The following is a 27741-nucleotide window of genomic DNA, read 5'->3' on the forward strand; positions in this document are numbered from 1 at the left end:
GATAATGAACTCATGTGCGCAGAAGATTTATTATGGCACAGCTTCTGGCAATAACAATTTGCTGCACTTATCCCCAGTAGCTGTGAGGAGGAAGCAATAAGTTTTGAATGTTCCCAGATAGGATTGGAATCTCTCCATCTAACGCAACCTCTTTATGTTTTCTACTGAAAGCAAAAAATGGAGGAAGCAACCAAGAGGGTAAATACTCGATGCAATAAGTTCTTTCAATATTGCCAAAAAGTAGTCAACCTATGGGAAGTGCATCTGACTCTCCTAACGGGCCAGGAGGATGAACTGAAACAAAACTTGGACAAGTGCCGTGCCTTACATGATGAGGAAATTCAGGTAGGAGCTGTCAAGTTGGTGTTATTTTCCCTCTCCATTCTTTTACAAAATGTTTCAGGTCGATGATCTTTCAGTATAGTTCCTGCCTAACTTGCTGAGTGTTTCAAGCGACTTCTGTTTTCATTTCATTTCCAAGGAGTTGCTGCTTACTTCACCCCAAGGTTAGTTAGTTAATTGACATCTAATCAGCGTAAGTTTCATTGCAGCTTCACAGTGGGTAAGTCTATTTGTCAAGGACCATCACACGAGGACCTGCATTAAGCAGCTGGTGCTGAGTAAGCCTGTTACGCAGCCTTGGACTTGGATCTCAAGAACTTCAAGGTGTTACAAACGGTCCTCCTGTAAGGTCCTCCCACCACACTGAAGGCAGATGTCTGTCAGAAGGCTGATGAGGAAATTCTGAGGCTTGAGGCAACAGCTGCTGGAAATCATGGACATGTTTTGTTATGGTGTTAGCTTCAATAGCCACTTGTAGTAATTTTTTCCACGTTCCCTTAATTTTTCTCATGATAATCTTGAATTTATGCCTCTCTTGTTTCCCTGGTATTACAGATTTACCAACCTGTGGAAATAATCTTTCATTATTTTACCCTCAAATTCCTTTCAGAATTTTTAAGACTTCTACTAGATCCCCTCTTAACTTCCTTTGTTCCAGTGTATTTGCCGCTGTTACTTATTTTTGTACAATGGGAATATGTTCCAACTTTCACAAAACAGGATTTGTTTTCTCAGTAAACTTTCTGTTTACTTTTTCTTTTAGAGAAAGGAAGCACATCTAGATCTTGCTGTTGATAAACTGAGACAGAAAAACACAGAAAACGAATTGATCTCAAGTCTTGCGACTACCGAGTGCCTACTGGATAATATCAAAAAAGAGCACGTACTTGTACTTTATTCTAAACTTATAAAACATAACATATTCAACATTGCTTGTGGTTCAGCAACAAATGGATTTTCCTTTATGAATGTTGACCTGCTGATTCATATTTCAGACTGAGTTGATTGGTCAGAGCACCAGAAGGCAGCAGCATAGTGTAACATGCAATCCAGTAGTTTAAAAACAATCTTTGCCAATTTTTCCTGTTTGCTCCAAAAAAATATTTTGCTTTTTCTACTGTCACCCTCTGGTAAACTGTCCATGTTACTGATTTTACCTTCATGCTCTAGGGTAACTGAGGTGAATTGTAGCACCCCAATTGCTGTCCTAGCTCAGATCAGCAAACTGACTTACATGGCCATGCTGTAGAAGGTACTGGCTTTACCCACTAATCCATTGAGGGAGCTATGGTGCTGGATTCAAAGGTCCAGACTCAGATCAATACAATATTACATTTGTATTGCGCCTTTCATGTAGGGAGGACATCCCAAGGCGCTGGACAGTCAGGGATTTAGACCCAAGCTGGTCACAGAGATGAGGAGGGGCAAGGCCGTGGAGGGCCTTGAAGGGTCTTGAAATGAGGATTTTGAACTCTATCCTCTGGGGGATGGGAAGCCAGTGGAGCCGGGCGAGGGTGGGGGTGATGGGGTCAGGAAGCCTGGAGAAGACACGACAAGCAGGGTGTAGTCAAGCCTAGATGTGATAAGTGCCTAGATCAGACTCACATCTCAGATGCCAGAGTACTTTTTGATGATTTGAAAATATTGAAAATCTCAGTAGATAACAAACTTGCATTTATATCGCACCCTTCACGCCGGACGGTGTCTCAGAGCGCTTTCTGGCCTTTCGGGACTACTTAATGAGCTAAAACTAGATGTTGTCAGACAGGCTAGTGATATTAATTTAGAGAGCTTTTGTTGAGGCTAACTCGTTGAATTACATTGGATAAATGGTACAATCCTGTCACTTGTTCTTATATGATGGTCCTCTTTGTACAGGTACAATGAGTTTTACCACAAACAAATGGAGTTGGTGGAGAATTACATTTCCATCACCGAAAATGAACTAGACAAATATAAAGTATCCCTCTGTAATTGTTTTCACATCATTGAGACTTCTAATCTGGTAAGAAAATACTTCAACTACCTACCGTAATGACAGTAGTAAGATCCAGTATACTCTTGCTAAGTATCAAACCAAGTAACTTTCCTGATGGCTCAGCAAGTTACGAACATGTACAGACCAAAGAATTACACGTTCCAGTCCGTGCTGAGTGAGTTAAGACTATTGTTGGGTTACAATTGAGTAAGGGAGGGTGCCTGTATCAACCATTGTCTAAAGACCTTTACTGGAAGTTGAGGGTGTATGTGGTGAGGACAGAATCAGGCTAGGAACAAGGGTTGAAACTGGAACTTTCACAGTCTGTGAAGATTAGATCCTCACCACCACCACCACCAACCAACAACAACAACAACGTGCATTTATATAGCGACCTTCACACAGGTTAGCGTACAGGAGTGCTTGACAGTGGCGGAGTCTGACCCTGAGCTAGGGGGAGAGGGAGAAGGGAACTAATTGTAAGCACGACCAAAAAGGAAGGTCTTTAGTTATACTTGCTGAGTAAACTTGCTGAGCTATTGGAGAAAGCAGGTAAGTTTGAGTGGCAGCAGATTATGCATGACTTTCATGTTGGGAAGCAAGAACTTCATTGTAAAATGCTAATTATTTTGACATAAATATTTTGACATCATTTTATTGCAGAAAGAAAAAATGGAGGAAGAATCAGTCCCATCAGAGTTTGAGGCAGTCGTTCATACTGAAGGTGTGTAGATGATTCTTCCTCCGAAAATGCCTTACTTCACACTTTTCTGCATTAAACTTCATCTGCCATGTGTCTACCCATTTCACCAGTCTGTCTATGTCCTTCTGCAGTCTGCTACCATCCTCCTCACTGTTTACTATGTTCCCAAGTTTTGTGTCATCTGAAAAAAACTTTAAAATGTTGCTCTCTATGGCCAAGTTCAAATCATTTATGTATATGTATGTGATCATACAAATGCAGTATTCAACATTACAGATCTAATGATTCCTTCCTCTAGATCTCACCCTTGAAACAGTTGACCAGAAGCAGAAGGTTCCTCAGCCTGATAGGAGTGATATTCTCCAGGCAGACTCGAATCAATCTCAGAACATCAACAGGCAACCACCTGAGAGAGAAATTGTCACAGAGAGAACTGGCTTTGAAGAACAAAGTGTAAGTTCAAAGTGATCAATGAGAACAAAAAGGTCCTGTAATATGATACCATGCATTTTGTGTTGGGAGGACATTCCAAATCACTTGATGATCCTGGCTTGGCATCCAAGATGGGAGTGGCAGCTGAGCAGGGCGGGGTAGGGAAAGGTTACTGAAATTATGGTCAAAGAGGTAGGCAGACTTGCACAAGGTGAATTAGCAATAGTGGGGTGATAGGACTAGTACCCAGTGAACAGAATGAGCAGTGGATCAATAGGGACTGAGAAGGTTGCGAGACTATGGAGGGATTTGAATACAAAATGCGGATCTTGCACTTGATCCACTGGAGAATGGGAAGCCAATAGAGCCAGGCGAGGGTGGGGGTGATAGGCTCACAAAGCCTCTTGATAGGAGATTAGTGTATATTTTATTATCATCCCCAAAATGTTGTAATATGTCATTGGTCTCCGGTTTATACTGCTCGAGGAGGTTCCACCAGGAGAGTGAGAAAGTGAATGTGTAAGAACACTTTGTAGTAAAAATTCTGTTAAATGATGTGCGGAGAAAGCCTCATTTTAATTGAGGGAATGTCTCCTGATGTGAAAGGTGAAATACCCAAATGCAATGATTATCATTATTAAATCTCATCAGTGGCTGGCAAATCAACAAAGATGATCTGTTTCATTCTCAATGTGGAGTCCTGTAGCTCAGTGGTTAGAGCACTCGCTTTGCAAGCGAGAGACCTGAGTTCAATTCCAGGCAGAGGGCGAAACCTTGGGCAAGTTTCCTTACTCCACACGCCTAATAATAATCCTCAAAAAAAAAACCAAAAACAATAATTAAATTGGTCATTTTTCAATCTACGACTGTTGTGGGACATTGCTGTGCGCAATTGGCTGCCGCGTTCGCCCACAAATATACAGTCAATTCACTTTACAGTGTGTTCTGTGAAGCGCTTTGGGACGTCCTCCCGACGTGAAAAGCGCTATATCAAATGCAAGGATTATTATAATGGTATCTACCTGCATGAGCGGTGCTATATAAATGTAAGTTGTTGTTGTTAGAGTCATGACTGTATGCCTAAGCTGGCTGGAAACTAGAGTAAGATACATAATGATGTGAACCCATCAGATAACTTGCGTTAGAGTTGGGGAATATAGAGTAGAGTGCAGAGATGCTGAAATCCTCTCTTTATTCTAATAAGCCACGATCAGGTCTGTCTGTCCTGATCTGTGTTACAATATTGTTCTCAAATTACTTTCTCGATCCCATTTAGCCATTGTTTTTTAGGGCTAGATTTTATGACATGCTGGTACAATAGCATGGTACTTTATGTTCTCCAGCACAACATGATTCCAGTGCCTTTTATTTCTTTCTAGCTCAATTCACAAGAAATTAATCAAAGCCCAAATTTGATGATACTTGAGCATTTTACCACCTCCAGAGGGCATACGTACGCAATTTATGTTGTGCCAAAAATACCTGAGCAGATTTCGAAGAAGGTATTTCTGATTGAACCTGACGAAGACGTGGAGGAGAAGCAGCAGCAGGAGGGGGAGAAGAAGCAGGAGGGGGAGGAGAAGCAGGAGGGGGAGGAGAAGCAGGAGGAGGATGATGATGATGATGAGGAGGAGGAGGAGGAGGAGGAGCCCCTTGCATGTGTGAAGAATATCCTGATTTCCAAAGAAATGTTTTCCAAAATAAAGAAAAGGTTGGTGTCCTCAGTGAAAATTGTACATTACATAGTTATGAAGACACCTCGGGGAGAGGGGGGGGGAGGTGACCCGAGGCACGGTTGGAGAGGAAGATCTTCACCTGCTATTTGAAGATGGGTAAAGAATGGGCAAGGCAAAGAGATTGCAGCAGAGAGTTTTGAGATTGAGGGATGGGCAGCTGGGGAGATGGAGCTGGGGAGACTGACAAGGAGGGCATTGGAAAAATTGAGGTGATAGTTGATGAAAGCCTGGATAGCGTGTTCGCAGCATTGGGTGTGAGGTGTGGTCGGAGGCAGGCTATGTGATCAGGGATGGCATGTGCGCTAAAAAGGACACCTGGTGATGATCGAACCTGATGTGGAGGTTGTGCACAGGTTCAGCACTACATCAGAGGATCAGGTTAGACCATATGAGTTCCAAGTCCCGACGTGGAGCTTGAACCCACAACCTTCTGACTCAAAGGTGAGAGTGCTACCACCTGAGCCAGCCTGAACAACATAATGATTTTTTTTAATTTCAAGGGACGGTGTATCATTTCTCCGGGTCGGAATATCGGAATACTAGATCAGGAATTCCATTCAATCTTCTGAGCAATTTCCAAATAGAAGCCTGCTCTGTGAGCGGCTCTGGTGCTAAAGATGTATGTATTAACATCCACTGTGTTTTATTGCAGAATATGTTTTAATTTGTTTGAACACTTTGAGGACTGGTACGAGATAGCGCTGGAAAATGCCAGGACAATTATAATGGGCCAGAATGAAGAATTCAAAGGGGAGTTGGAGCTGCGACTTCACCTGCACGAGCCTAGGGTCAAACGTATCAAGATGGATGTACTCAATGTCAGAGCTGGTACTGCGCTTTGTACTATCAATATAGTGACGCACTTCACAGACATTCATCTTACCCCAGATGCAGGCGAAACACTCGTCCATTGCGTTCGTCACCTCCCTGCCTCGATTTTTCGAATGCCTTCCTCGACAGTCTCCCCAGCTCTACCATCCATAAGATCCAGCTGATCTAAAACTCCGCCGCCCACATACTCACCTGTACTAAACTCCGTGCCCCCATCACACCAGTTCCAGCCAGGCTCAACTGGCTCCCGATCGCCGAATGGATCGATTTTTCAAGATCCTCACCTGCTTTTCAAATCCCTTCATGCCTTGGTACCTCTACAACCTGCTTACTCCACAACCCGCTGCGTCCCTCGACTAGCTCTGGCCTCCTGCATGTCCCTCGTACCTTCTGTTCCACCAACGGCGGCCATGCTTTCTGCCGCTGAACTCTGGAACACTCTTCCTCTATCCCTCCACCTTACCCCTTCCTTCTCCATCTTCAGACCTTTCCTTTCGACGGTCACTTCCCAGCTTGGCATCGTGCTCCTCCACTGTCAAGTGCTCTCGGACGCTACCCCAGTTCTTATTGTTGTTGTAATCATTGTCAAGTCACAGCATTGCTCTTTTCTCACAGCGGAACTTCGCTTGCACAAGGAGAAGGTGAAACGGCATTGTAAAGGGGTTGAGGAGTCTCTTACAAAATTGCAAGCTGATTTTCTAATCCTCAAATCAGAGCATTGCAAATTCATTGTGAACTTCCGGCGAAACATATATAGCATGGAGACCATTTTCAGAAATGCCACAAAGTCTGACAGGTAAATTGAAGCTAAGTAGCAAGCGGACATGCTTTCTCAACTAGCGTAGCCCAGATCCCTCCCTTCCTGCAGCCTCTTCCACTGTTTACCACAAATCCGCCTCACTCCTTGATTCTGGACTTTACAAATGAGCCAGGGAAAGCCTCTTCGTTGTAACCCAGGAGCTCATATCTATAAAAGATCAGCACACAGGTCATTTATCTTTACACACTGCTGTGCGTAATTGGCTGCCGCATTTCGCCCACATAACACAGTCAATTCACTTTACAGTATATTCTGTGAAGCGCTTTGAGACGTCTTGAAGGTGTGATAAGGTGCTGTATCAAATGAAAGGATTGTTATTATAGTATTAGGGTTTAATGCAAAGATATTAGGATGAATATTTTGAATGACGTTCTATTTGTCTTCGACCAAGGCTCCTTGTCCTTGTCGTCCTCAATCTCTCTGCTGCCTAACCACTCAGTTAATCGCTCCATCCAAAGCTTTATATTCCCTCTGTCCAAGGATCAATACTTTGTCTCATCCAATAACTTTTTCTTCTGCCCTCTGCACAGTCACCTGCCGTTCCGAAGGTTGTTTTCTCTTTATCTTCTGCACGCTCTCCTTTGGTGGCATCATCGCAGGCTTGGTGGTCGCTGCATACATAAATAATACCCGTATTTTGGGATGTTGAGGTGGAATGTGAAAGCCAAGAGGTTATCATATCATGCCCTGGTATTAAAAAATAGTTGTTGACATTTCCGGTCTCTCCTTAGGCTGATCACGATGGTAAACTCCCTACATTCCAAACTGGACAAACACATGACTGCTGTGAGGATGTCACTCCGCAACTTTCAGCAGAAGCTGGAAAAAACACTGCAGGAATTGCGTGATCGTAATGCGCTCTGCATGACATCCTTCAGGTACCCAAAGGGAAAAGTGTCCATTGGATTTTTATTGGGAACATAGGCTTACATGTCTGCTTTTGTCCAAGATAACTATCATATTTAAAACAAGTAAGAATACCGTGTGTTTTGTCCGATTTACCTGGTGTCCGAGGTAAACCGGTGCCTGGCTTAAGCGGCTTCCACTGTAGTTAGTAAGCAAGCAAATGGGGAGATTAGGAGAACTGATTTCATGCACGGAGTGTTGGGATATGTAATACACTGCCAGAAGAGTGGCTGGGGCACATTTCATATTTGCTTTCAAACTAAATATCTAAAAAGGAGTAAGATGCAGGTTTACGGGGGAAGGCTAAGCAAAAACACCGGAGCCAACACAAACAATGGACCAAATAGCCTTCTACTTGTGCTGTAAATTTCTATGATTCTTGAGGTGTCCTACTGACTTGATGGATTTTCTACAGCTGTGCTATTACCTGTCTTTTAGGTTATTTTCGAAAGGTGGAAACTTTACACCAGAGGAAATTGAGATCTATGGACAAAGTCTTGAGAACACAGCCAGAAACATTGCCAAAACAGAAGGATTAATCCTGGTGGATTTGGAAGTAATGGAAACATTGTCATTAGAACAGGCAGGTTTTAAATAACCCAATTTAATACAAATCCTTCTTAGAACCTTAACTAACATAAATCCATGGTGTCTAATTCACATTATAATAATAATAATATTGTTATTAGTATTATTATATCCCTTAGTAAATAATTCATGTCAAGTAAATGGGAACTTCACCCAGTACTGAACATACTTTATGGCAATCTGCAGCAACTTACTTCAATGTGATCAAAGTCCAGGGCAGATCTCCCACCAGGAATTCTAATAGGATCTGGTTATGAAATACCGCAAAATAAACTAGGTTTTATATTGGGTTTAATTCCTGATATTTGCAAAATATTATCATCCCTGAAAGATACCACAGGTATTTTTTGTTCCAAAGGCACCTTCAATAATGCACCCAAATGGCCATAATTCAATATTTTGCAAATATTAAGAATTAAACCCAATATGAAACATAATGAGCCTTGACTATTAGTGTCGGCAAGGGGAGAGAGAGGAAATCACAGCTGAGCGCTATCCTGTCCAAGCCTGATATCAAACTCACGCACTCTACAGAACTGAAATATTATCATGCAGCCAGTTCAGCTCCAAGGACACCCTGTATTATACCTCCCCATAATCACTAGTTGGTCATTTGTCACAAATAAAATTGGTCACTCATTTCATGGCAGTTTGTGGCACATTGATGTGTGCAAGTTGGCTGCCCCAAAAACAGTAACTAAAATCCTTGAATCCTTGACATCTTAACAACGTGTTAAACCATTATATCAAAAGCAAGGATTATTACTATTGTGTGAAGTTCTTTTCAATGTGAAAATACATTAAGTGGAATTAATAAACTACAAAAAAAGTAGGAAGTTGGAACTTTGTTTCATGAATGGGTTACCTTTTTTTCTTCCAAAAGGCATCTGAGGTGATCAGAAAGTTTGAAGACAAATTTTTTCGTCTCACAATGGATTTGATCTTCATTGAGAAAATTCAGCGGTTTCTGACAAACACTCAAGCAAGAATAAAATCTGAGGTAAGAAAAGCTTTCAAACTCTCCAGGTGAAACATATTGAGAAAAGCTACAATCAGATTGCATGGGATTCATTTACAAATCAACTTGATATCACAATTAGCGAGGATGTTATTCTGGAAATTATTCTGAAATTAAAAGGCTGAAATCCTGGTTGAAACTTAAGACAAATATTGCAAAAGTTAATACCAGTTAAAACGGTTTCCTTTGCACCAGCTCAGTTGTGCTGAGATGTTACAGGTAGGTACTGAACTGTCCAGCAAATAGGAATAGTTTTTCCTTAAATGGTGCTGAAAGGTCTTCTTCATTTAAATTGTTTTTGTAAACATTCTTCTTCGGGGGGGTGGGGAAGGTACGTAGGGTCTCCTTGGTGCTGAACTGGCTCCAAGGTGTCATGATTGGCAACGGATTGTCAGAATTGAGACCTCTGTAGCAGTCTAGGTAGTCCGATTCCTGAGCCAGACGGGTCCGCAGTATTCCAGGGCACTGCTGATGACACTACAGCCAGATTGGCTCATTGGCAGGGCTTGGAAGGGTAGGCCAGTCACTGGGGGCAGGGAGTGTTCCCACTCAGCTCCTAGTAAGCCCAAACAGTAACAGGTAGGGTGGTCCTTGTTGGACAAACAATGGGAAAGCTTGCCAGACAGCGATGTCTATATCAAATGCAAGGATTATTATCATTATTATTATTATTTCCAATGGCAAGCTGTGTGGGTTTAGCTGGTTAGACTTCAGCAGTTACCCCAATGCACGCTTTAGCTCTTTCCAACCTGCGCCTAATACTCTCCGGAATTTGGTAAGTGGAATGTGTCCCTCCAGGGAGAGAGTGTGCATCCCATTCCTACAATCTATTTCTGGAATTTCCATGTAAAGGTGTGATGCATGGAATTGTCATTTTAATTTGGATACTCTTAAGCACAGTGATGAGTTTCCACGTGTGTCCGACCCTCAGCTGAACACCAAAAATGAATGAAATGAGTGGTCAGTTTTATTTGGTGGATTGTTGAGAAACTGCCTCCTCTTCAAGACTTAATTTAGGAATTTTCCATTTAAATTGTAAATTGTAATAGTGAGGCAATGAGCAATGTTGACCTCAGGTCCCTGAGCTAGAAATGGACATATCCTCATAAGATGCTAAGAAACCACTCTGCATTGCAGGTAGCGATCAGCAATCACCAGGGAATGAATATATCTTCCTACCTGGAGCATTTTGAGAGGAAATTAGATGCATGTATGCGACCAAACATGGATAAAGAGGTTGGTCATATTGCCTGATTTGTTTTCATAATAATCAGATGGAATTATTTTCTGTTCTTTCCCTCTTGTGAATGCTTTTTAACCCTTCCGTGGTTCTAAGGATACCAGATACAACCTGTACATCATCCAAAAGTGCCCACGGTCCACAAGGGAACCTTGAATCGAGCATCACGGCCTCTATTTAGAACTATTAATATTACATTAATAAACAATAATATAACATTAATATTCACTTTGAAGCATTGGCTTCTGCTTTTGGCTGCCGCTCTGGGACCCCTTCTTGCTTCCTCCTTCCATCCCCTTCTCAATTTTCCGCTCTTCCTCTCTCTCTCTCTCTCTCTTTGTCTGCCTCCTCCATGGTCCCCATCACTTCCACAGCCTCCATCTATCCCAGCTTGGGCATCTCCACTGCCAGGCTTATCACGTAACTTGCAGATGGTTTCCCAGAACAGCCACCCAACTGCCTCATCCCCCAGTCTCTCCACAAGGCCCACTGACACCACTTCTAGAAGACAACCCTCCCACCCACCACCCAACCCCTTTCACTCATCCACATCCTTCCCAATTCTCTTCCTCCCGCTAACTTAATAGTTGCCTCCTCCCACAAACACCAGCCCATAAATCCTTCCCAGCTTCACTCATTCCTCTCCTACTACTCCCTTTACGAGCCCCTCCAATCCAACATGGAAACTGCGCTGGTCAAGGTGACAAACGACATCCTGTCCATCTGTGACCAGGGCTCCCTCTGCCTCCTCGACCTCTCTGCTGCCTTTGATACCCTGGACCACTCCACCCTCCTCCACCGTCTCTCCTCTCACCTCAAACTTCAAGGTTCTGTCCTTGAATGGTTCAGGTCTTATCTCTCACATTATCTCCAATATGTCTCCGCCAACGGTTTCTCTTCCAGCCTCCGCACAGTCTTGTGTGGCCTGCTTAATTGTCTCCTGCCCGACCCGCCTTACCATTGGTGGCCGGGCTTTCAGCCTCTCTGCCCCACCCACTGGAACTCAAGGCGAAATTTGAGACCCACCTTATCGACCGTGCCTTCAGCCGCCCACCTACCCCCTCTGCCCTTCCTCATCCCAACCCTGCCCCCCCATCACGCTCTGGTCTTGATTCCCGACTGTTCAGCGCCTTGGGGCATTCTGACATGAAAGGCGCTTTACAATATAACGTTGTTGTAGGGGATCCTGAATCAAGAGAAATTTCTCTCATTGTAAGTAATGCATCTGTCCCCTCTGTCCCCAACCCACTCCTACCTTCCAGAGTGTGACACCTGAAGAGCTGTATGACTTTTCCAAAATTATTCTGGACTTACTGGATAAAAGGAGCAGGTATCTCAATTGTTTGTTGGTGAGTTTAAGAGTGTTATGTCAGTGTGTCTATATTCTTGTCTGTGTGTCTGCTCTGTGTGTGTCCATGTATATGTTAGTCTGACTGTGTATGAATACATCCTCATTTGTGTGGCTATATAATATATACACATTTGTATATGTAGTTCTCCTCCCTCCACAGGCTGCAGATAATCCAGAACTCTGCAGCCCGTGTCCTCTCCCGCACCAAACTCCATGACCCCATCTCCCCCACTCTCGCCCGACTCCATTGGCTCCCTATCCTTCAGAGGATCCAGTTCAAGATCCTGGTCCTCACATACAAAGCCCTCCATGGCCTCGCCCCACCCTACTTCTGCGACCTCCTAACACCCGCATACCAAACCGCCAGATCCCTCCGCTCAGCAGGCTCCGGCCTGCTCCACGTCCCCCGACCCACCCACCCCAACATTGGCGGGAGAGCCTTTAGCCACTCCGCCCCCAATCTCTGGAATTCCATTCCCCAGTCACTCCACCTCGCCCCCTCCTTAGCCTCCTTCAAGTTCTGCCTCCAGACCCTCCTCTTCAACCATGCCATTGGCCACCCCCCACCCTTCCCCTCCCTTCTTCCCCCCCTGACCCCAGCTGAAATGTCCAGCGCCTTGGGACATCCTCCCGACGTGAAAGGCGCTATACAAATGTAATCTTGTTGTTGTTGTAGTTGTGTGTATGTACAGTTAACCCCTGATAGATCTTCATTCCAAGGGAAGAGCTCAGTGATTGTATATCAAGGGTGTCTATACAGGCACCGTCCTCCGGAGCCACTACGATGTGCTGTGGCTGGGAAGACTCACACCCATACACAAACACACACACTGCGCCCATAAGTGAGCAGCCGTCAGTGTGACAGAGCGGGCCGACTTCACAACTATCACTTTATTTGTTAAAACTCATTTAAGCTAAGCACATGTGTCAAAAACTTTTTGGGTTAATTTTAACAACCTGAATCACTCAGACTTTAACAATCAGGCAGAGCCTCACAGAAGGCAAAGATCTGAAACTTCTCCTCACGGAGATGCTACCACAGCTGGCTGAGGGCAAGGTCATGAGGGCCTATGGTTATAAATACTTTTCATTTATGTTAAATCCAAGGGCCCAACCGTTTCAGGCTTTCCACTGCAGGGACCCATAAGTCTAGCAGCCCGCGCTGATAAACAGGAGAGCAGATTGACATTCACACAATCAGAGAGCCTGCTGCATCCATCTAGGATGGGAAAGCATGCCCTAGATGATGTGGTCATCAGTGTTATCCACGACATTACACAGTAAGTGGAAACTTAAGCTCAAAGCATTCTGTTACTAAAAACCTTAATAATTTTCTGTTTAAAAAAATCATTCTGTGTAGACTACAGTATAACTCACATAAGTCTTATTTTTATAAATTGGTTAATCCTCTAAATCATACATAATAATAATCCTTGTATTCGATATAGCACCTTATCGTGTCTTCTAGATGTCGCAAAGCGCTTCACAGAATATATTGTAAAGTGGATTGATTGTATATTTTGTGTGAGAAACCTGGTGGCCAATTGCACACTGCAATGTCCCACAAACAGCCGTGGATTGAATGACTAGATTATTATTATTCAAAAATAAAAAATTGAAGGGATTATTACCCCTGGAGAAGCAATCTGCCAATTGACTAACAACCGGGTTCCTACTTACTGCTAGGTAAGCAGTGGTGTGTGGTGTAAGGAAACTTAACCAATGTTTTGCCCTGCCGGGAATCAAACCCAGGTCTCCTCGCTTGCAATGCGAGTTTTCTAACCCCTGAGCTACAGTACTCCATCCAAGTCCCATTCAGTTTCTTATCAAAACCACTGAGATTTCTTTGCACTAGTCATATTTATCACCTCCTGACTCGTATCACTGCTCCTCTAACCTCCATTAAATCGCAGGAAATGACGTCCTGACCCATCGATGCATGAGACGTTATTTCCCGCGATTCAATGCAGACGGTAAGTGTGGGAGGAATGGAAGATAGCGGAGCGGCGATACAAGTTAAGAGGTAATCAATACCGTCCAGCTGCATTGAATGGCAGGAATCGTGGTCTTTACCCATCATCACATGCGCAGAAGATCTACATTTCAATGTAGTACCGATGCTTGCCGGTAAGTGCTCTTATGGGTCAAGATGCATTGAATCGCGGGAAACATAGTCCTGATCTGTCACTGCACGTGCACTTACCGGCTGCATTGAATTACGGATGCGCAGTGTAGACTATTGATTAAATCGGATTTTATACATCTTATACAGTTTGGCTCCAACTCAGACTTCGCGTAATTCATGTTAAATGTTATGTTTGCGACTGATACGACTTATGTGAGTTTCACTGTAGTATAAATACATTTATTTGACTCAACAAGGGAGCTTTCAGGTTTCTCTCCTTTCACTCTCTGGAACTCTCTTCCAAAATCCATCTTTCTGTCTTGTGCTCTACTCTGTTTACAAAGCTCTTCCAAAATCTCTTCACTCTTTGACCAGACATTTGGTCATCCCCTCCCACCCTTGCCACCTCCCAATTTCCTGCCTTCCTTGGGTTTCCACTCCACCTCTGAGAAAATCTTCGAGACGTGAAAATGCAGGAAAAAAATCAGCTTTCTCCACACTTAATTTAGACCCATCTTTGTGAAGCACTTATGTAACTTATGAAAATCAATATACACAACATCCACTTAATTCCCTATATCAAAACTCCTCAGTTATTTACTCAAAGAACTCCATTAAATTTATCAAGCAAGACTTTTTATAAATCAATGTTGGCTGTAATTGATTACGTGTGAGCCAAATCGCAAATGTCATCATCTTATGAGGCTTTGCCAATGGTGCCACTGCGACAGCTATGAGCAATACTTGATGTATTTTGCTACCAAAGTGTGGATGACCTAATGATTCACAAGCTACAATTATGAATCGCTAGTAGAGGGATTCTCCAAGTAGAATAGATAGCACCCTCTAATACCTGACCCATTGGCTGTTCTTAATGTTTGAGACATCCACCTCCAAAAAAGCAGTACTACTGTTTTTAGTTTAGCTTGTTTATATGTTGAGTTTGAGCCTCAGACATTCCTATTCTTTTTGCCAAATGAAGCATTTATCCAATTACTTAATGGTCATGTAATTGTATTATGGAAGGACTGAGAGCAGGATGCTGAAGGGGTTTATGTAACAGAGAAGGTGAGGGGAATTGGGAGGAAAATTAAGGGATTCCATATCCTTGCAAAAATATGAGAAGATGTGTTTGATTCAAACACTGTTTGATGTATACTGAATGATGTAACCTATATTACAGAACACAGAAAATAAAAGTCGCAAATGATCAGTTTTTCAACCCAGTTGAAGACCAATTAATGTACGGAGGTAAGATTTCTATACTTAAAATCATTTGTAGCTTCTCTGATCTCTAGTGGGCAAAGCTTTGGGCCACATGCACTACCAATTCACAGGAGTTCTGTAGCTTAGTGATTAGAGCACTCACCTCGCAAGTGAGAGAACCTGGGTTTGATTTCTGGACAGGGCGAAACGTTAGGCAAGTTTCCTTCCTCTACATGCCTCTGTTTACCTAGCAGTAAGTAGGAATCCGTTTGGTAGTTGATTGGTAGATCGCTTTTCCGGTAATGATAATCCCTATCAAATAATTCCATATCAAATGAAAGGATTATAATTATTATTACAGGTTAAATTCTTAGTCTTTGCTGAATAAGCTGATCCACAATTTCTGGGGCAGCACTTAGGACTACAATTAGTCTCTTTGCCCTTGTATCAGGGATGGGATGTTATCTATCCTTAGGGATGCCTGCTGGAGTGGGTATCAGATGAGGATACAAGGCAACTGGGAAAATCTTTGCATATGAATTGTTTGTTGATATTAGCTGTAAGGACTTTTACATGATTAATTGTCATTTTGGAGAGGTACCAATGGAAAAGACATCAAGTGCCTTCAGGAGATAAGGAGAGAAATACTGTTATTATCAGGAATGTCAAGGAAATTGTTGCTAGATGAGGAAGGGTGGAGTTTATTCATAGTTCCCCTCAATCACTTCACCCTTTGGAAAATCTGGGACAAATTTGCAGTATTCCTTAAACACATTCCATTCTTTATTTTAGGACTATCAATTGTATTTATCACTGCAACACTGGGTATATATATATGCTGTCTGCTCTGCATAATGTTTTAAATTTACTATAATGTTAGATTGTTGAGACTGTGCAATTTACCTTTATATAGCACCTTTCAAGTCAGGAGGGGAAAGATGATTCATAGCTTGGTGAAAGAGGTCTGTTTTGACAATATAAAATAAAGTACAATTATGATAACATTTTGGGTGGCTACAGTTCACTGGTAGTATTCTCCCCTTTTCATTACTGAACGTCTTTAAATGTATTCTATTTTGATGTATTCTGCGTGTAACATAGTATGATTTCAGAATATTGATAGATATCTAGAACATTCTGCTTCAAATGTACTATATTCTATATTTACTGCAGCATCATCTCAACCAGTAAATTTGAGTTCTTCTTTCCGAATGACCTCTGGAACCGGTCCTCACGGTTTAAACTTAAAATTATCCAGACCTGCTCCATCACCATTCTCTATTACATCAACAAAGTAAGTGACTTTTGTGCTCCCTATTGTTATTTTTATCAACTTCGATCTTATATTTTGATTGGTTTTATTCCAACATTTTATGTTCTCTCCTCAGACACTAAGTCCAAGTCTTTTATTCCCTTTCTGAGATTTAAAATATAATTTACTTCCCCTTTCTCCCCTACTGCACTGTGATTCTGCTGTGGCATGGTTCCACGAGTGACAGCAAGTCGTGGCACACTATTCAAATGCAGAGGACTTCTCAGTCAAAGCTGATGATATAGTGCCTTTCATGTCAGTGGAGTCCTGTAGCTCAGTGGTTAGAGCACTCGCCTCACAAGCGAGAGACCTGGGTTCAATTCCCGGTAGGGCGAAATGTTGGGTAAGTTTCCTTATTCTACTCCACACGCCTTTGTTTGCCAAGCAGTAAGTAAGAACCTGGTTTTTAGTCAATTGGCGCATCGCTTTTCCAGGGGTAATAATTCCTTCCAAAAAAAGATTAGTCAATTTAATCCATGATTGTTTGTGGGACACTCCTGTTCGCAATTGGCTGCCGCGTTTCGCCCACAAAATATAGTCAATTCACTTGACAATATATTCTGTGAAGCGCCTTGGGACATCCTCTCGACGTGAAATGTAATTTTGTTTGTTTATTATTATTAACCTAGGATTTACTGTGAAGTGATTGTATATTTTGTAGGAAAGGCTTCTTTTCAAAGCTGAAGAGCTCAAGCTTATCTTAATTGTTCTCGTAATGAATGACTGTTGAACATTTCTGTCTTTCCAGTCTCCATAAATATTCCAAGCCAAATCGTTTTGATCCAAAGTATCAGATATTTGGAGAAAAACCAGAAGACTCTGAGTACGTACACTGAACATCTATTTGAAATTAGTTTTTTAGACAGGAAAATGTCTATTGTTTATATTGTTTGCTAACTCTGAGTGGAAGATTCAGTTTAGCTCCGTTGGTATCATTCTTATTTCTGGGTCAGAGAAGTTATGGGTTCTGAGATTCCATCGAGATGGATCTCATATTGTGAAGCATTTACCCAATGAATTTAGCCTCACCAGAGAGACAATTTTATTTGTAAAAAGACAATGGAGATATCCAATCCTTCCTCTGTTCATCTCTAATTTATACTATGATCACTTTGCCTGGATCTATAAGGTGCTTTCATAAAGGGCTAGATTCATCTTTATTTAACATATCAGTTTCAAAATATTATAAACTCTTTAACATCTGTCTCTTCCAGACATTTTAAAGGCCTGATAAGACGGATTTTGTGGGAAGGCACCACTTCTCTACTGGCACTTGCTGAGGTGAGAAAAATAGTCTTCTTTGAGAAATCTGGACAAATTGTAGGATACCACTTATGCTAAAAACTCCCTTCTCTTTTTGAATCTCTTTTTTTATTGACTTGGTAATCAACTTCAATGCTTCCCTCATTGGTATTGCATCACACTGGGTTCAGAAGCAAACTCCAATAATAAGTAATTTTCCAACAGTATTTTATCTTCTAACAGGAATACTACAAAAAGAAAGACAGAACTCCAGTCACCAGACCAGAATATCTAAAAGATACATTTGAACAATGTGCAGATGAACTCCTTCACAAAATGCAGTCGTACCTTATTCAGGCAGAGAACTACCAAAATACTTGTCTGCAAGGTAACAAATGTTTCAGATTGAATGGTCTGAAATGGTTGGACAGAATGGACTTAAAGGTTTCAGTCATCTCTCAAGGTCTTTACATTTCTGAGATTTCTAACTCTGACAAAGCCATCTTAGAACATTTCTTCATCCTTTCCTCCCTTATCTCCCTCCCTGTCCCACGCCTGCCACCATTTATTTCCAGCCTTGGAGGAAAATATCTCTGTCTGCCTCACAAATGCCTTTGAATCTTGCAAACTTCACTCCCTATGGCCTTCCTCTCACACTGCAGCTGCTCAATAATTCCTTGCCTTGACTCACAACACCTCAGCCCTAACTAAATCCCAAATTGCACTCTACCTCCTCAAATCACCTTGAACAACAGTCACCTCTGATCATCTGTATCTCAGCGAACTCACCTCAAATGTCAAAAATGCCTGGACCACAGCAAAGGTTTGTGTCACTCTGTTCTTGGTCTAATTTACTTTCTACTCCATGATTATTTTGGCAGGCAAAGATATCCCTAGACTCCTCCACCCTCCATTCCCACCTTTATCTCCAAATGTGAGGAGGACTTCCTGTTTTCTAACATCGACAAGATCCATTTACCTGCCTCCGCTTTCTCCACCTCAACTCTACCGCCACCTGCTCACAGCAATCTCACCTTCCACACTTTCTCCTCTTTCCTCTTCTCCCACATCTCCCGTTTTTGACATGAGTTTCCAATATTTTTGTTGCAGAATTCAGAGAGAAGCTGAGAGAATTCGTGGAGATGCTCTCCCACGTACCTCAGCTGCTGATCAAAGATGTCTTCAAGTTTCACATGGAAAGTATCTCTGTAGGTACTGCAGAGACTCGCTCCGCATTGAGTAAGAAGCTGGAGGAACTGGAGCATGCAAAGGTACCTGTAATAGCATCTGGGCATCTAGATCTTTAGGTTATTGTGTTTTTTTATGGTTAAAAAGTGTCACCTTGCCTCACTTTCACCTCTGATTAAGAATATTGTGACTTCAAGCCCCATATTGGGTCTCTGAACTCACAAAGACTGACACTCCAATGCACTGCTAAGTGTGCTCTACATTGTTAAAGGTGCTATTCTTAAATCAGACATAGATTTAAATAAATTTAAATCAAACTGAGTAAGGTGGATAGATATTGACTGAGATGAATAGACATTTGTTAGGTCATGGTATTGAGGGATAGGGGGCAAGGGCGGGTAATTGGACTTGAGGTACAGATCAGCCATGATCTTATAGAATGGCGGAATGGGCTTGAGGGGCTGAATGGCCTACTCCTATTTCTATGTTTTATAAAGATGTAGATGAGGATCTCAGTGACACTGACCTAACACATGTGGTAGGTGGGTTCTTAAAGGAGAGGGTGAGGCCAAGGTGAAGGGATTTCAGCTGATCTGAAATTTGAGGAAAGTGAGCTGGGAAGGCCGGAGAGCAGAAAACATTAGAAAAGTCAGTTCTGGAAGTGACAAAGGCATGGATGAAGGTTTCAGAAATGTTGGGAGTGAGGTAGATACCGGTGGCAGGCGATATTACACAGCTGCAAGAAGGCAGACTTGGTCAGAGCCCTGATGAAGGTGTAAATGGGACATTGAGGGTTATTCAAAATGCTGCCACTCTGGGATCCATGAATTAGAGTGAATGACCGTGGACGTCAATATGGTCAGTGCCAAGGAGGAGCTGGAAGCCAAGCAAGATTTGCTGATGGTAAATTTTGTGCATTCCAATAAAACGTTTAAAAGTGCGGGGCTAATTGCTTAAACTTGCTGTTCAACAGCTTATAAACAAGAACAAGTTACGCCCAGTGTTGGGACACCCTGACCACGTTAAGGATCTGGAGAAGCTGTGCACACAGGAGGAAGAACGACAAAAAGCAGAGGTTCAGGAAATCAACAGCTACACTGAGAAGCTCCAGGCAAGAAAATTAATTAATTCTACGATTCTCTATAAGGGGTATGCAATTCCCAATCTTCAATCATAACCTTAACATCGGAGCTGGGATGTATTAAAGTGAGATCAGAAAACACTTCACAAAGGATTGTGAAAACGTGGGTGCACTCAGTGCCCAGACAACTGTGGAGCGCAATCAATTGGGATGTTAAAAGCTAGACGGATTGATAATTGGAAAGTAACTGACTTGGCTGCATCCTCTTCCTCCCGACTGCGCCACCCCTCCCTCCTCAACTTCAACCCCCTTCTTTTACTGCTTTTACCGCTGCCCCCACCCTGTACTCCTTTTCCCCCATTTCTCCCTCATCCCCGGACCAGGACCGCCTTTTTCCACCTCCGCCACCTTGCCCGCCTCCGACCGTACCTTACCCCAAATGCAGCCGAAACCCTCGTTTGTCACCTCCCGCTTGGATTACTCCAACGCACTCCTCGCCGGTCTCCCCAACTCCACTATTCAAAAAAACCAGCTCATTCAGAACTCTGCCACCCACATACTGACCTGGACCAAACTCCGTACCCACATCTCACCAATTCTGGCCCAGGCTCCACTGGCTCCCCATCACCAAACGGATCGACTTCAAGATCCTCACACTTGTGTTCAAATCCCTTCACTCCCTGGCACCTCCCTACCTCTCCAACCTCCTCACTTCCCAATACACCACCCGGTGCCTCCGCTCGACTGGCACCGGCCTCCTGCTCGTCCCTTGCACCCTTCACCCCACCATCGGAGGTTGCACTTTCAGCCACTATGACTTGCTACCCCTCTCTCCTCTTTCAAGTCCCGCCTGAAGACTTTCCTTTTCTACCATGCTTACAGCTACCTCCCCCCTCCCCCTGGCTCAGACTCAGGCTCCGCTACTGTTACGTGCTCTGAGATGCTCCCCTGAGTGGAGGGCACTATATAAATGCAAGTTGTTGTTGTTGTATCCCTCATGGCCATCATAACTCAAATGAAATCTACCGTCTGTTCACTCAAGCCTCTTCCCCACAATGTTTAACATAACCTTTTTACACTTTTGGTAGAAGCGGGTAACTGTACTTGCCCAGCACTTTGTGTCTGCCCTGTCCAGTCTCGCTGAACGCCTCCTTGTGGAATCAGACAATATCCTTACCATTGATGACATCCAGGTTGGCAGTAAGTTCTGGAGAGTTACCTATCTTTGTGTTTAATGTAAAAATTAAACCTACTCCCCCCCACGTCCCCTTCCTTTGCCTCAGGCAGTTGAGACCCTAATCCAAACATTAGGCATGTTCAGGCTTGACTATGCCAACTAACTGCTCAACAGACTATCTGGAACTCTGCAGCTCATGTCCTCTCCATCACCCAGCTCCACTGGCTCCCTGTCATGCCACGGATCAAGTTCACAATCCTCATCCTTACCTATAAATTCCTCCATGGTTTTGCCCCCACCCTAGTTCTTTGACCTTCTCAAACCTTATAAAACCAATCTCTCCCTCTGCTCAGCAGGTACAGCTGACATGAGCTATGGAGTTCTGGATAGTCTGCATCTTATGGGAAGAGTTGGGTGGTCCGGTCAGCAGAGAGTTGGCGTAATCTACTCTGAACATAACAAAAGCATGGATTAGGGTTTTAACAGTTTGAATGCAGAAGTTCATTTGACTGAAACTGCCCCTACTTGTCCTTGTGTTTGTTGAAAGTATTTTTCCAGGTTTACTTTCTCTATCTCGTTAACCATCTTACGTACATTCTTATATTCTTTCAAAACTGAAGAGCCCTAGTTTATCCAGTTACTCCTCATATAGTTTATCCTTCTTAACACTGGTTCTTCTTCACTAAAGTGATCTCAAGTAACAATTAAAAAAAAGACACAAACACCGAGGTTGTGATCAGATCTGAAACTTTTCTTTTGTAGGAAGAGAAGAAGTGAAGCAAAAGACCAGTGCTTTAATTCGAATCAAAATTGCTGGGCACACACCAGAAGACGATATTCATCAGCCACAAGTTCAGCTGCCACGGGATGGCAGGTGATTATTTTAGAATTCTAACAAAAGCGGATTTATCACCCAGGCAGATAGGAAGTGCATTACAGAAACTAAGGGAGTGGTTTCACAATCCAGTTTGCCTCCGTTACTAACCTGTCAGTATCTGCCTGTAGCCTTCTGCATTTGTGGTGTCTGTTAATTACACCTCTTAATTTAGTGTCAGTTCCATCTTGTTTAAATAATCCATAAAACCAGCCCTATATTGTCACCTTAAGGTTTCCGTGCATGACTGGAGGGGTGGGGTGGGGGAAGGAAGGTAAGCATGGCCTCCTTACCTCCTTGGAGCTAAGTTCACTAACCGTGCTTGACAACAACATGTCAGTCATAATCAAGTGAACGCTCTGTGATGGTCTTGGTAGTGGGATTCCTGATCCATGTGGTCTCGAAAGCGGAGTGGGCTTCAAGCAGAGGGGTGAAAGTTAGGTCTGCAGAGTTAGGCCTGAGGAGACCATAGGACAACAATCTACTCATGAAGGAGAGCTGACACCCGTTTTGTGCTGAAAAAGCATGATCTGCGAGTTTCTGACCTCGTAAAGCTGATTTAGATGTTCTTTTTTGCCTGTTGTTTAAGGATTTGGAAAGGAATTCCATTCTCTGAGCTTTCACACAAGCAGATACAGACTTCGATTAAAGAGACTGCCTCTGTGAAAACCACAAAAACAACCATGGTTCATCAAGCTGCAGTAGATGCAAGAAATGATGCTTATTTGGTAGGTTTGTAAACCTGGGCTCAGAAGTAGTTGGAGTCTCACACATAGGAGGGCAAAATTCAACCAGAAACTCTCTGCTGGACAACGTGAAGGTGGGATTGGGCTTGACTACATTGCTTCACATTGTTGAATTGGATGACATGCAGAGGGCAGGAAAATTGGTAAAATGTGAGAAAACGTCACTGTCGGTCTGTTTTTCCCTGAAGGACGCCTTTTAAAAATGAAATCGGGAAGTTTAATGGCCGATCAGCTGTGAGTAAAGTCCAGTGCTCAGCCCTTCAAGGTTGATAATATGGGCCTCGTCTTAAAAATGTTTTTTTTCTCTGGTGGTGGGAACAGTTTTGAGGAAACACAACTTTCCTCGAATTTAGCCAGGTTGCTGTACGGTAATCCAAGGCTCATGTGAGAGATGGCCAACCTGTTTGGGCTCATGAGACTGGGACCAATGGAGATATCTTCAACAATGCAACTCAAAGGATCAATGGATCCTAATACACAAGTGCCCTAAAACTTCCTAAACTGCATCCTGAGAAACTGAATGGTCATGAAGATATTTAATGGGCAATTTCATGCTGAATTTCCATCCTATTTCTTATTCCCCTTATTCTACGGGGGGGGGGGGGGGGGGGAGGAGAGTGTATTCTTTTGTGATAATTGTTCTCTCTCTTCGGACAGAACTACAAAGATCACTTCATTCAACTGCTTGCACAAATAGAACAGGATAGAGAGGCAAAACTGACCAGTGCCAGACGATGGCAAGATTTCTGGAAAGAATGCGTGCAGAAGGCTAAGCAACTGTACACCTGATCATAGAACAGTGTGATCATGGAACAGTTCGAAACTTATTGTTAACCAATTTTTAGTTGCTTCATTTAATAAAAGAGATTGATAATCTTTTCTCAATTTTGCAGTATTATTTCTCAATTATGAGTCTGTTCCTGAACGCTCATCAATGTGTGGTGTCAGTGCAAGGAATAGTATTCCACCTGTTTGCATTGTCAGTGTTACTTAGGTCCAAGTTAGTTGCAGCACAGAGTCTGGGTGTGTAGCCAGAGATTATGGGGAGTGTATTAAAGAGAATTGGATTCTACCCGTGTGGCTATCTTCCTGAGGGGCAGGTAAGTGGGATCTCCTTGGAGCTGAAATGGTTTCTGTGTCTATATTGTGATTCCCACAGAAACAGAAAGCAGGATTAGACTCTGGACATCAACACCCGGACACACATTTAATTCAGCTTTTAATGGTGAAGATTTATTAGTGAAGATTATTCCCTTTATTATAACATGTATATAATAATAATCCTTGCATTTGATGTAGCGCCTTATCATGTCTTTGAGACGCCTCAAAACGCTTAACAGGATATATTGTAAAGTGAATTCTATATTTTGTGGGCGAAAGGTATTGCAAAAGGTAAGTGTCCAAAATTGTTTCCTCAAATGAAATATGATTTTACCATTAAAAGTAATGATTTGCTTTAATGTACTCCAGCTACAGGATTTGCTGGTTTCACTTTCATGTCCAGTTCAAATGTGAAATAAAAGTAAATGTTAAGGCGGGAGCTGTTGCAGTCAGCTATTTGAACCAAATAGTTTCCATAACCAATGGTGAGGTGAATGACTGAGTACTCCGAAGACTGTTAACAAGGGTATGGGAGAACATGTTCTGATAGTGCTGCAGGACATGATTCACCCGTCATCAAACAATCCTACTGGAGGCTTTCATTATCAGCATTCAGCTCCAAAGCCAAGATCAAGTCCTCCTCTGTGTCTATTTTAGGCCTCTCCTCTAATGATTTCTCATTCCGTCACCGCACAGTCACCTAAGGTTCTATTCTTGACCCCCTCCTTTGACTCTTTTTGTCAGCCGGTGTCTGACACATCATCATGCTTACCAGTCTGCCCTTCGAAGTCCTGCCAATGAGCCAGACTGGCTGTGCTGTCATCAACAGTGCCCTGGAACACTGCGGACCTCTCTGGACTCAGGAACCGGACGACCGAGACTGCCATAGAGGATTGGCTCGATGCTGATATTCCATTGCCAAACATGTCACCTTGGAGCAGGTTCAGCTCCGGGGAGACCCTGCTTTACCTCTCCCTTGTCTCATTTACATGCTCCCTCTCGGTGATATCATCTGGAGATCAATTTCCACATGTACGCGGATGATACCCAAATCTATTTTATCTACTCTAGTCATAATCCCAGTTCTAAGCATTCTGAGACGCTACCCTGCATGGAGGGCACTATATAAGTGCAAGTTGTTGTTGTTGATCCTGATGATCTGACTGCCTGCTCGTCTCCCATCAAGGCCTGGATGAACAGCAACTTTCTGCAGCTGAACATGGGACATGGGACAGAAGCCTACGCTCCCATCAACGTCTTCTCACCTTCGGTTCTGAACTCCTTAGTCTATATCTCAGACTCACGGGACCTGTGTGCATCAGGTTCGATCCCCTAGTTGTCCTTCCTACCTCACATTTGGTCCCTGACCAGGACAGCCTTCCTCCACGGTGCCTGTCTATGCATCTTACTCCTGGAACAAGATTTGCATCCTGAGCTTGGATGGTGATAGGAAAAACAGACACAGGAATCTGAAGTTGCTGTCTGTGGGTGTGTCTGTCTGTCCGTGTTAGTAAGAAGTCTCTCCAGTGTGAACTTGTTGATGCCGAGACAGGTGATGTAATCTATTGAACCGTTTTTTACACACGTCACATTCAAAGGGCTTCTCCCCAGTGTGAGTTCTCTGATGCCGGACCAGACCACTGGCTTTACTGAACCTATTTTTACACACCTCATATTCAAACTCACTCTCTCCGGTGTGCGTCCGCCGATGCCTTGACAGATTATCCGGTCTATGAAACCGCTTGTCACACCGCTCGCACCCGAACTGCTTCTGAGCAGTGTGAGTTTGCTGGTGTGCCGACAGGTTGCCAATCCTATTGAATCGTTTCCGACACACGCCGCATTCAAACGGTTTCTCTCCCGTGTGCGTCCGCTGATGCGCCAGCAGTGCTCCCGTTGCGTTAAAGCGCTTCTTGCACAGGTCGCCCTCAAACGGCTTCTCCCCGGTGTGTGTGAGTTGGTGCCGTGACAGAGCGCAGAGCCTGTTAAACCGTTTCTCGCACGTGTTGCACCCGAACGGTTTCTCCCCGGTGTGAGACCGCTGGTGCACTGACAACGCACTGGCCGTTTTAAACCGCTTCTCACACGCCTCACACCCGAAAGGTTTCTCTCCCGTGTGAGTTCTCCGATGCACCAGGAGTTCGCCAGCTGTGTTAAATCGCTTCTCACACGCGTCGCATTCAAATGGTTTCTCTCCGATGTCCTCTGATGCCTCAGCAGGTCACTGGATTCACTAAATTTCTTTTTGCACGCCTTGCATTCAAACGGTTTCTGTCCGGTGTGAGTTCGCTTGTGCCTTGCCAGGTCACTGGATGTAATGAATCTCTTTTCGCACGCGCTGCATTCGAACGGCTTCTCTCCCGTGTGAGTTCTCCGATGCACCAGCAGGTAACTTGACGTGTTAAATCGCGTTTTGCACACATCGCATTCGAAACGTTTCTCCCTGCTGTGGATTCGCTGATGCACTGAGAGGATATGCGAATTACTGAACTGCTTTCTGCAGAAGCTGCATTCGAAAAACCTCTCTCCTGTGTGCGTTCGACGATGCATTTCCAACTCCGACGGAAAACGGAAACTCTTTCCACACACCGAACAATGATAACACAGCTCATCCACCAGGACATTTATACGTTGAGTAGTTTCAGTCACACCCGGCAGTCCTGATGTATTCTGCAACTTCGATTCCATCCCTGGGTTGTTTTCCGAAAATCTGTGTGTAAGTCTCAAAAAATGAACAAATGCATATTTCAGGAAATGTCAGCAGAAGAGTTTTATCCTGGACTTAACCTACAAGGGAATCTGCAGTTTAATGAGACAAAGATCTGACTGTTCTGATTTGTTCAGAATTTTAGTCACCGTCAGTTTTACCGAAAAAAGACAATGAATTTTGTATGTGTGGTTGGCATACGTATGTCGAAATTTAAGTCTAGTTTAGATATTCTTAAGCATGGGGATGGGTGTCAGACTTCCCATTTGACCAAAAAACAAACCCAAAATGAAGTCAGTAAGTGGGGCAGAGAGAGCACATTCTATTTCCAAGCAAAAAGAAAATATCCATACATAGGTAAATGTTATCAATAGGTTTCACAGAGGGCCTCTGCCATTGTAGCAAGTATTTGTATTAAAACATAGCAGAAACATAGCAGAAAATTCTCCACGGATCGATGAGTTGCTTCGGAAGTGAATATCGTAATCGAGTCTGAATCCTGTGAGTGTCTTGATAATGCAATTGTAGCCAGATGATGGATGTGAGACACTGTTGATGGCTTGCTGACTTGCTCCCTCCCTTACCTCAACAACACTAGCCTATTTCAATCAATCAATCAATATTTACATACATAAATACATAAATAAGTAAGCATTTCGCCCACAAATATACAGTAAATTCACTTTACAGCATATTCAGTGAATCGCTTTGAGGCATTTAGAAGACGTGAAAAGCGCTATATCAAATGCAAGGATTATTATTATTTGTAATTATTTCATGCCACCCCCACCCGAAGCGGTCCGTAAATGCATCTCTCGCACATTAACACACTCGAATCGGCAACTCACACCGAAATTGTGATTATTTACTGGCGTACGTAGCGGTAAATGTAACGGTGTACTTCACTGAAGGGCAGCCTCAGTGTGATTTTTATACTGAGGATTGTCGTAAGATATATCTCCCCAAAACATTATCAGATAAATATAAACAATACTCTTCCACGACTTCAATTCTGAGTTTGAAACCAGTTTAGTGAA

The 27741-nt window shown here is 43.2% G+C and overlaps 2 protein-coding genes and 1 non-coding gene across 3 annotated transcripts in view; 2 read left to right on the forward strand and 1 right to left on the reverse strand.

Annotated features, from left to right (window-relative positions):
* The window catches only part of ccdc180 (coiled-coil domain containing 180), a 41051-nt gene extending 17293 nt beyond the window's left edge, over positions 1-23758 (forward strand). The window contains exons 14-39 of the mRNA XM_042337422.1: positions 172-345; positions 1106-1221; positions 2221-2347; positions 2984-3044; positions 3322-3476; positions 4835-5011; positions 5063-5166; positions 5844-6019; positions 6638-6818; positions 7574-7720; positions 8187-8331; positions 9220-9336; positions 10492-10590; positions 11857-11943; positions 13053-13225; positions 15254-15321; positions 16450-16570; positions 17337-17411; positions 17803-17869; positions 18074-18218; positions 18941-19101; positions 19992-20129; positions 21188-21299; positions 22039-22150; positions 22740-22878; positions 23554-23758. Of these exons, the coding sequence (XP_042193356.1) occupies positions 172-345; positions 1106-1221; positions 2221-2347; positions 2984-3044; positions 3322-3476; positions 4835-5011; positions 5063-5166; positions 5844-6019; positions 6638-6818; positions 7574-7720; positions 8187-8331; positions 9220-9336; positions 10492-10590; positions 11857-11943; positions 13053-13225; positions 15254-15321; positions 16450-16570; positions 17337-17411; positions 17803-17869; positions 18074-18218; positions 18941-19101; positions 19992-20129; positions 21188-21299; positions 22039-22150; positions 22740-22878; positions 23554-23685 (3309 nt within the window). The 3' untranslated portion in view covers positions 23686-23758. The remainder of the gene's footprint in view (positions 1-171; positions 346-1105; positions 1222-2220; positions 2348-2983; positions 3045-3321; positions 3477-4834; positions 5012-5062; positions 5167-5843; positions 6020-6637; positions 6819-7573; positions 7721-8186; positions 8332-9219; positions 9337-10491; positions 10591-11856; positions 11944-13052; positions 13226-15253; positions 15322-16449; positions 16571-17336; positions 17412-17802; positions 17870-18073; positions 18219-18940; positions 19102-19991; positions 20130-21187; positions 21300-22038; positions 22151-22739; positions 22879-23553) is intronic.
* trnav-cac lies at positions 16852-16923 on the forward strand. Its single transcript has one exon. It is a non-coding gene; the product is annotated as a tRNA-Val (tRNA).
* A 1678-nt stretch (positions 23759-25436) lies between the features above and the next one.
* On the reverse strand, positions 25437-26685 carry LOC103184654 (zinc finger protein 2-like). The gene is given in 2 exon segments (XM_042337198.1): positions 25437-26202; positions 26205-26685. Coding segments are annotated over 2 exon segments (1179 nt in total). The 3' UTR covers positions 25437-25504.
* Between the last annotated feature and the right edge of the window lie 1056 nt (positions 26686-27741).

The sequence above is a fragment of the Callorhinchus milii genome, unplaced genomic scaffold (genome assembly GCF_018977255.1).
Source record: "Callorhinchus milii isolate IMCB2004 unplaced genomic scaffold, IMCB_Cmil_1.0 Scaffold8, whole genome shotgun sequence".
NCBI lineage: Eukaryota > Metazoa > Chordata > Chondrichthyes > Chimaeriformes > Callorhinchidae > Callorhinchus > Callorhinchus milii.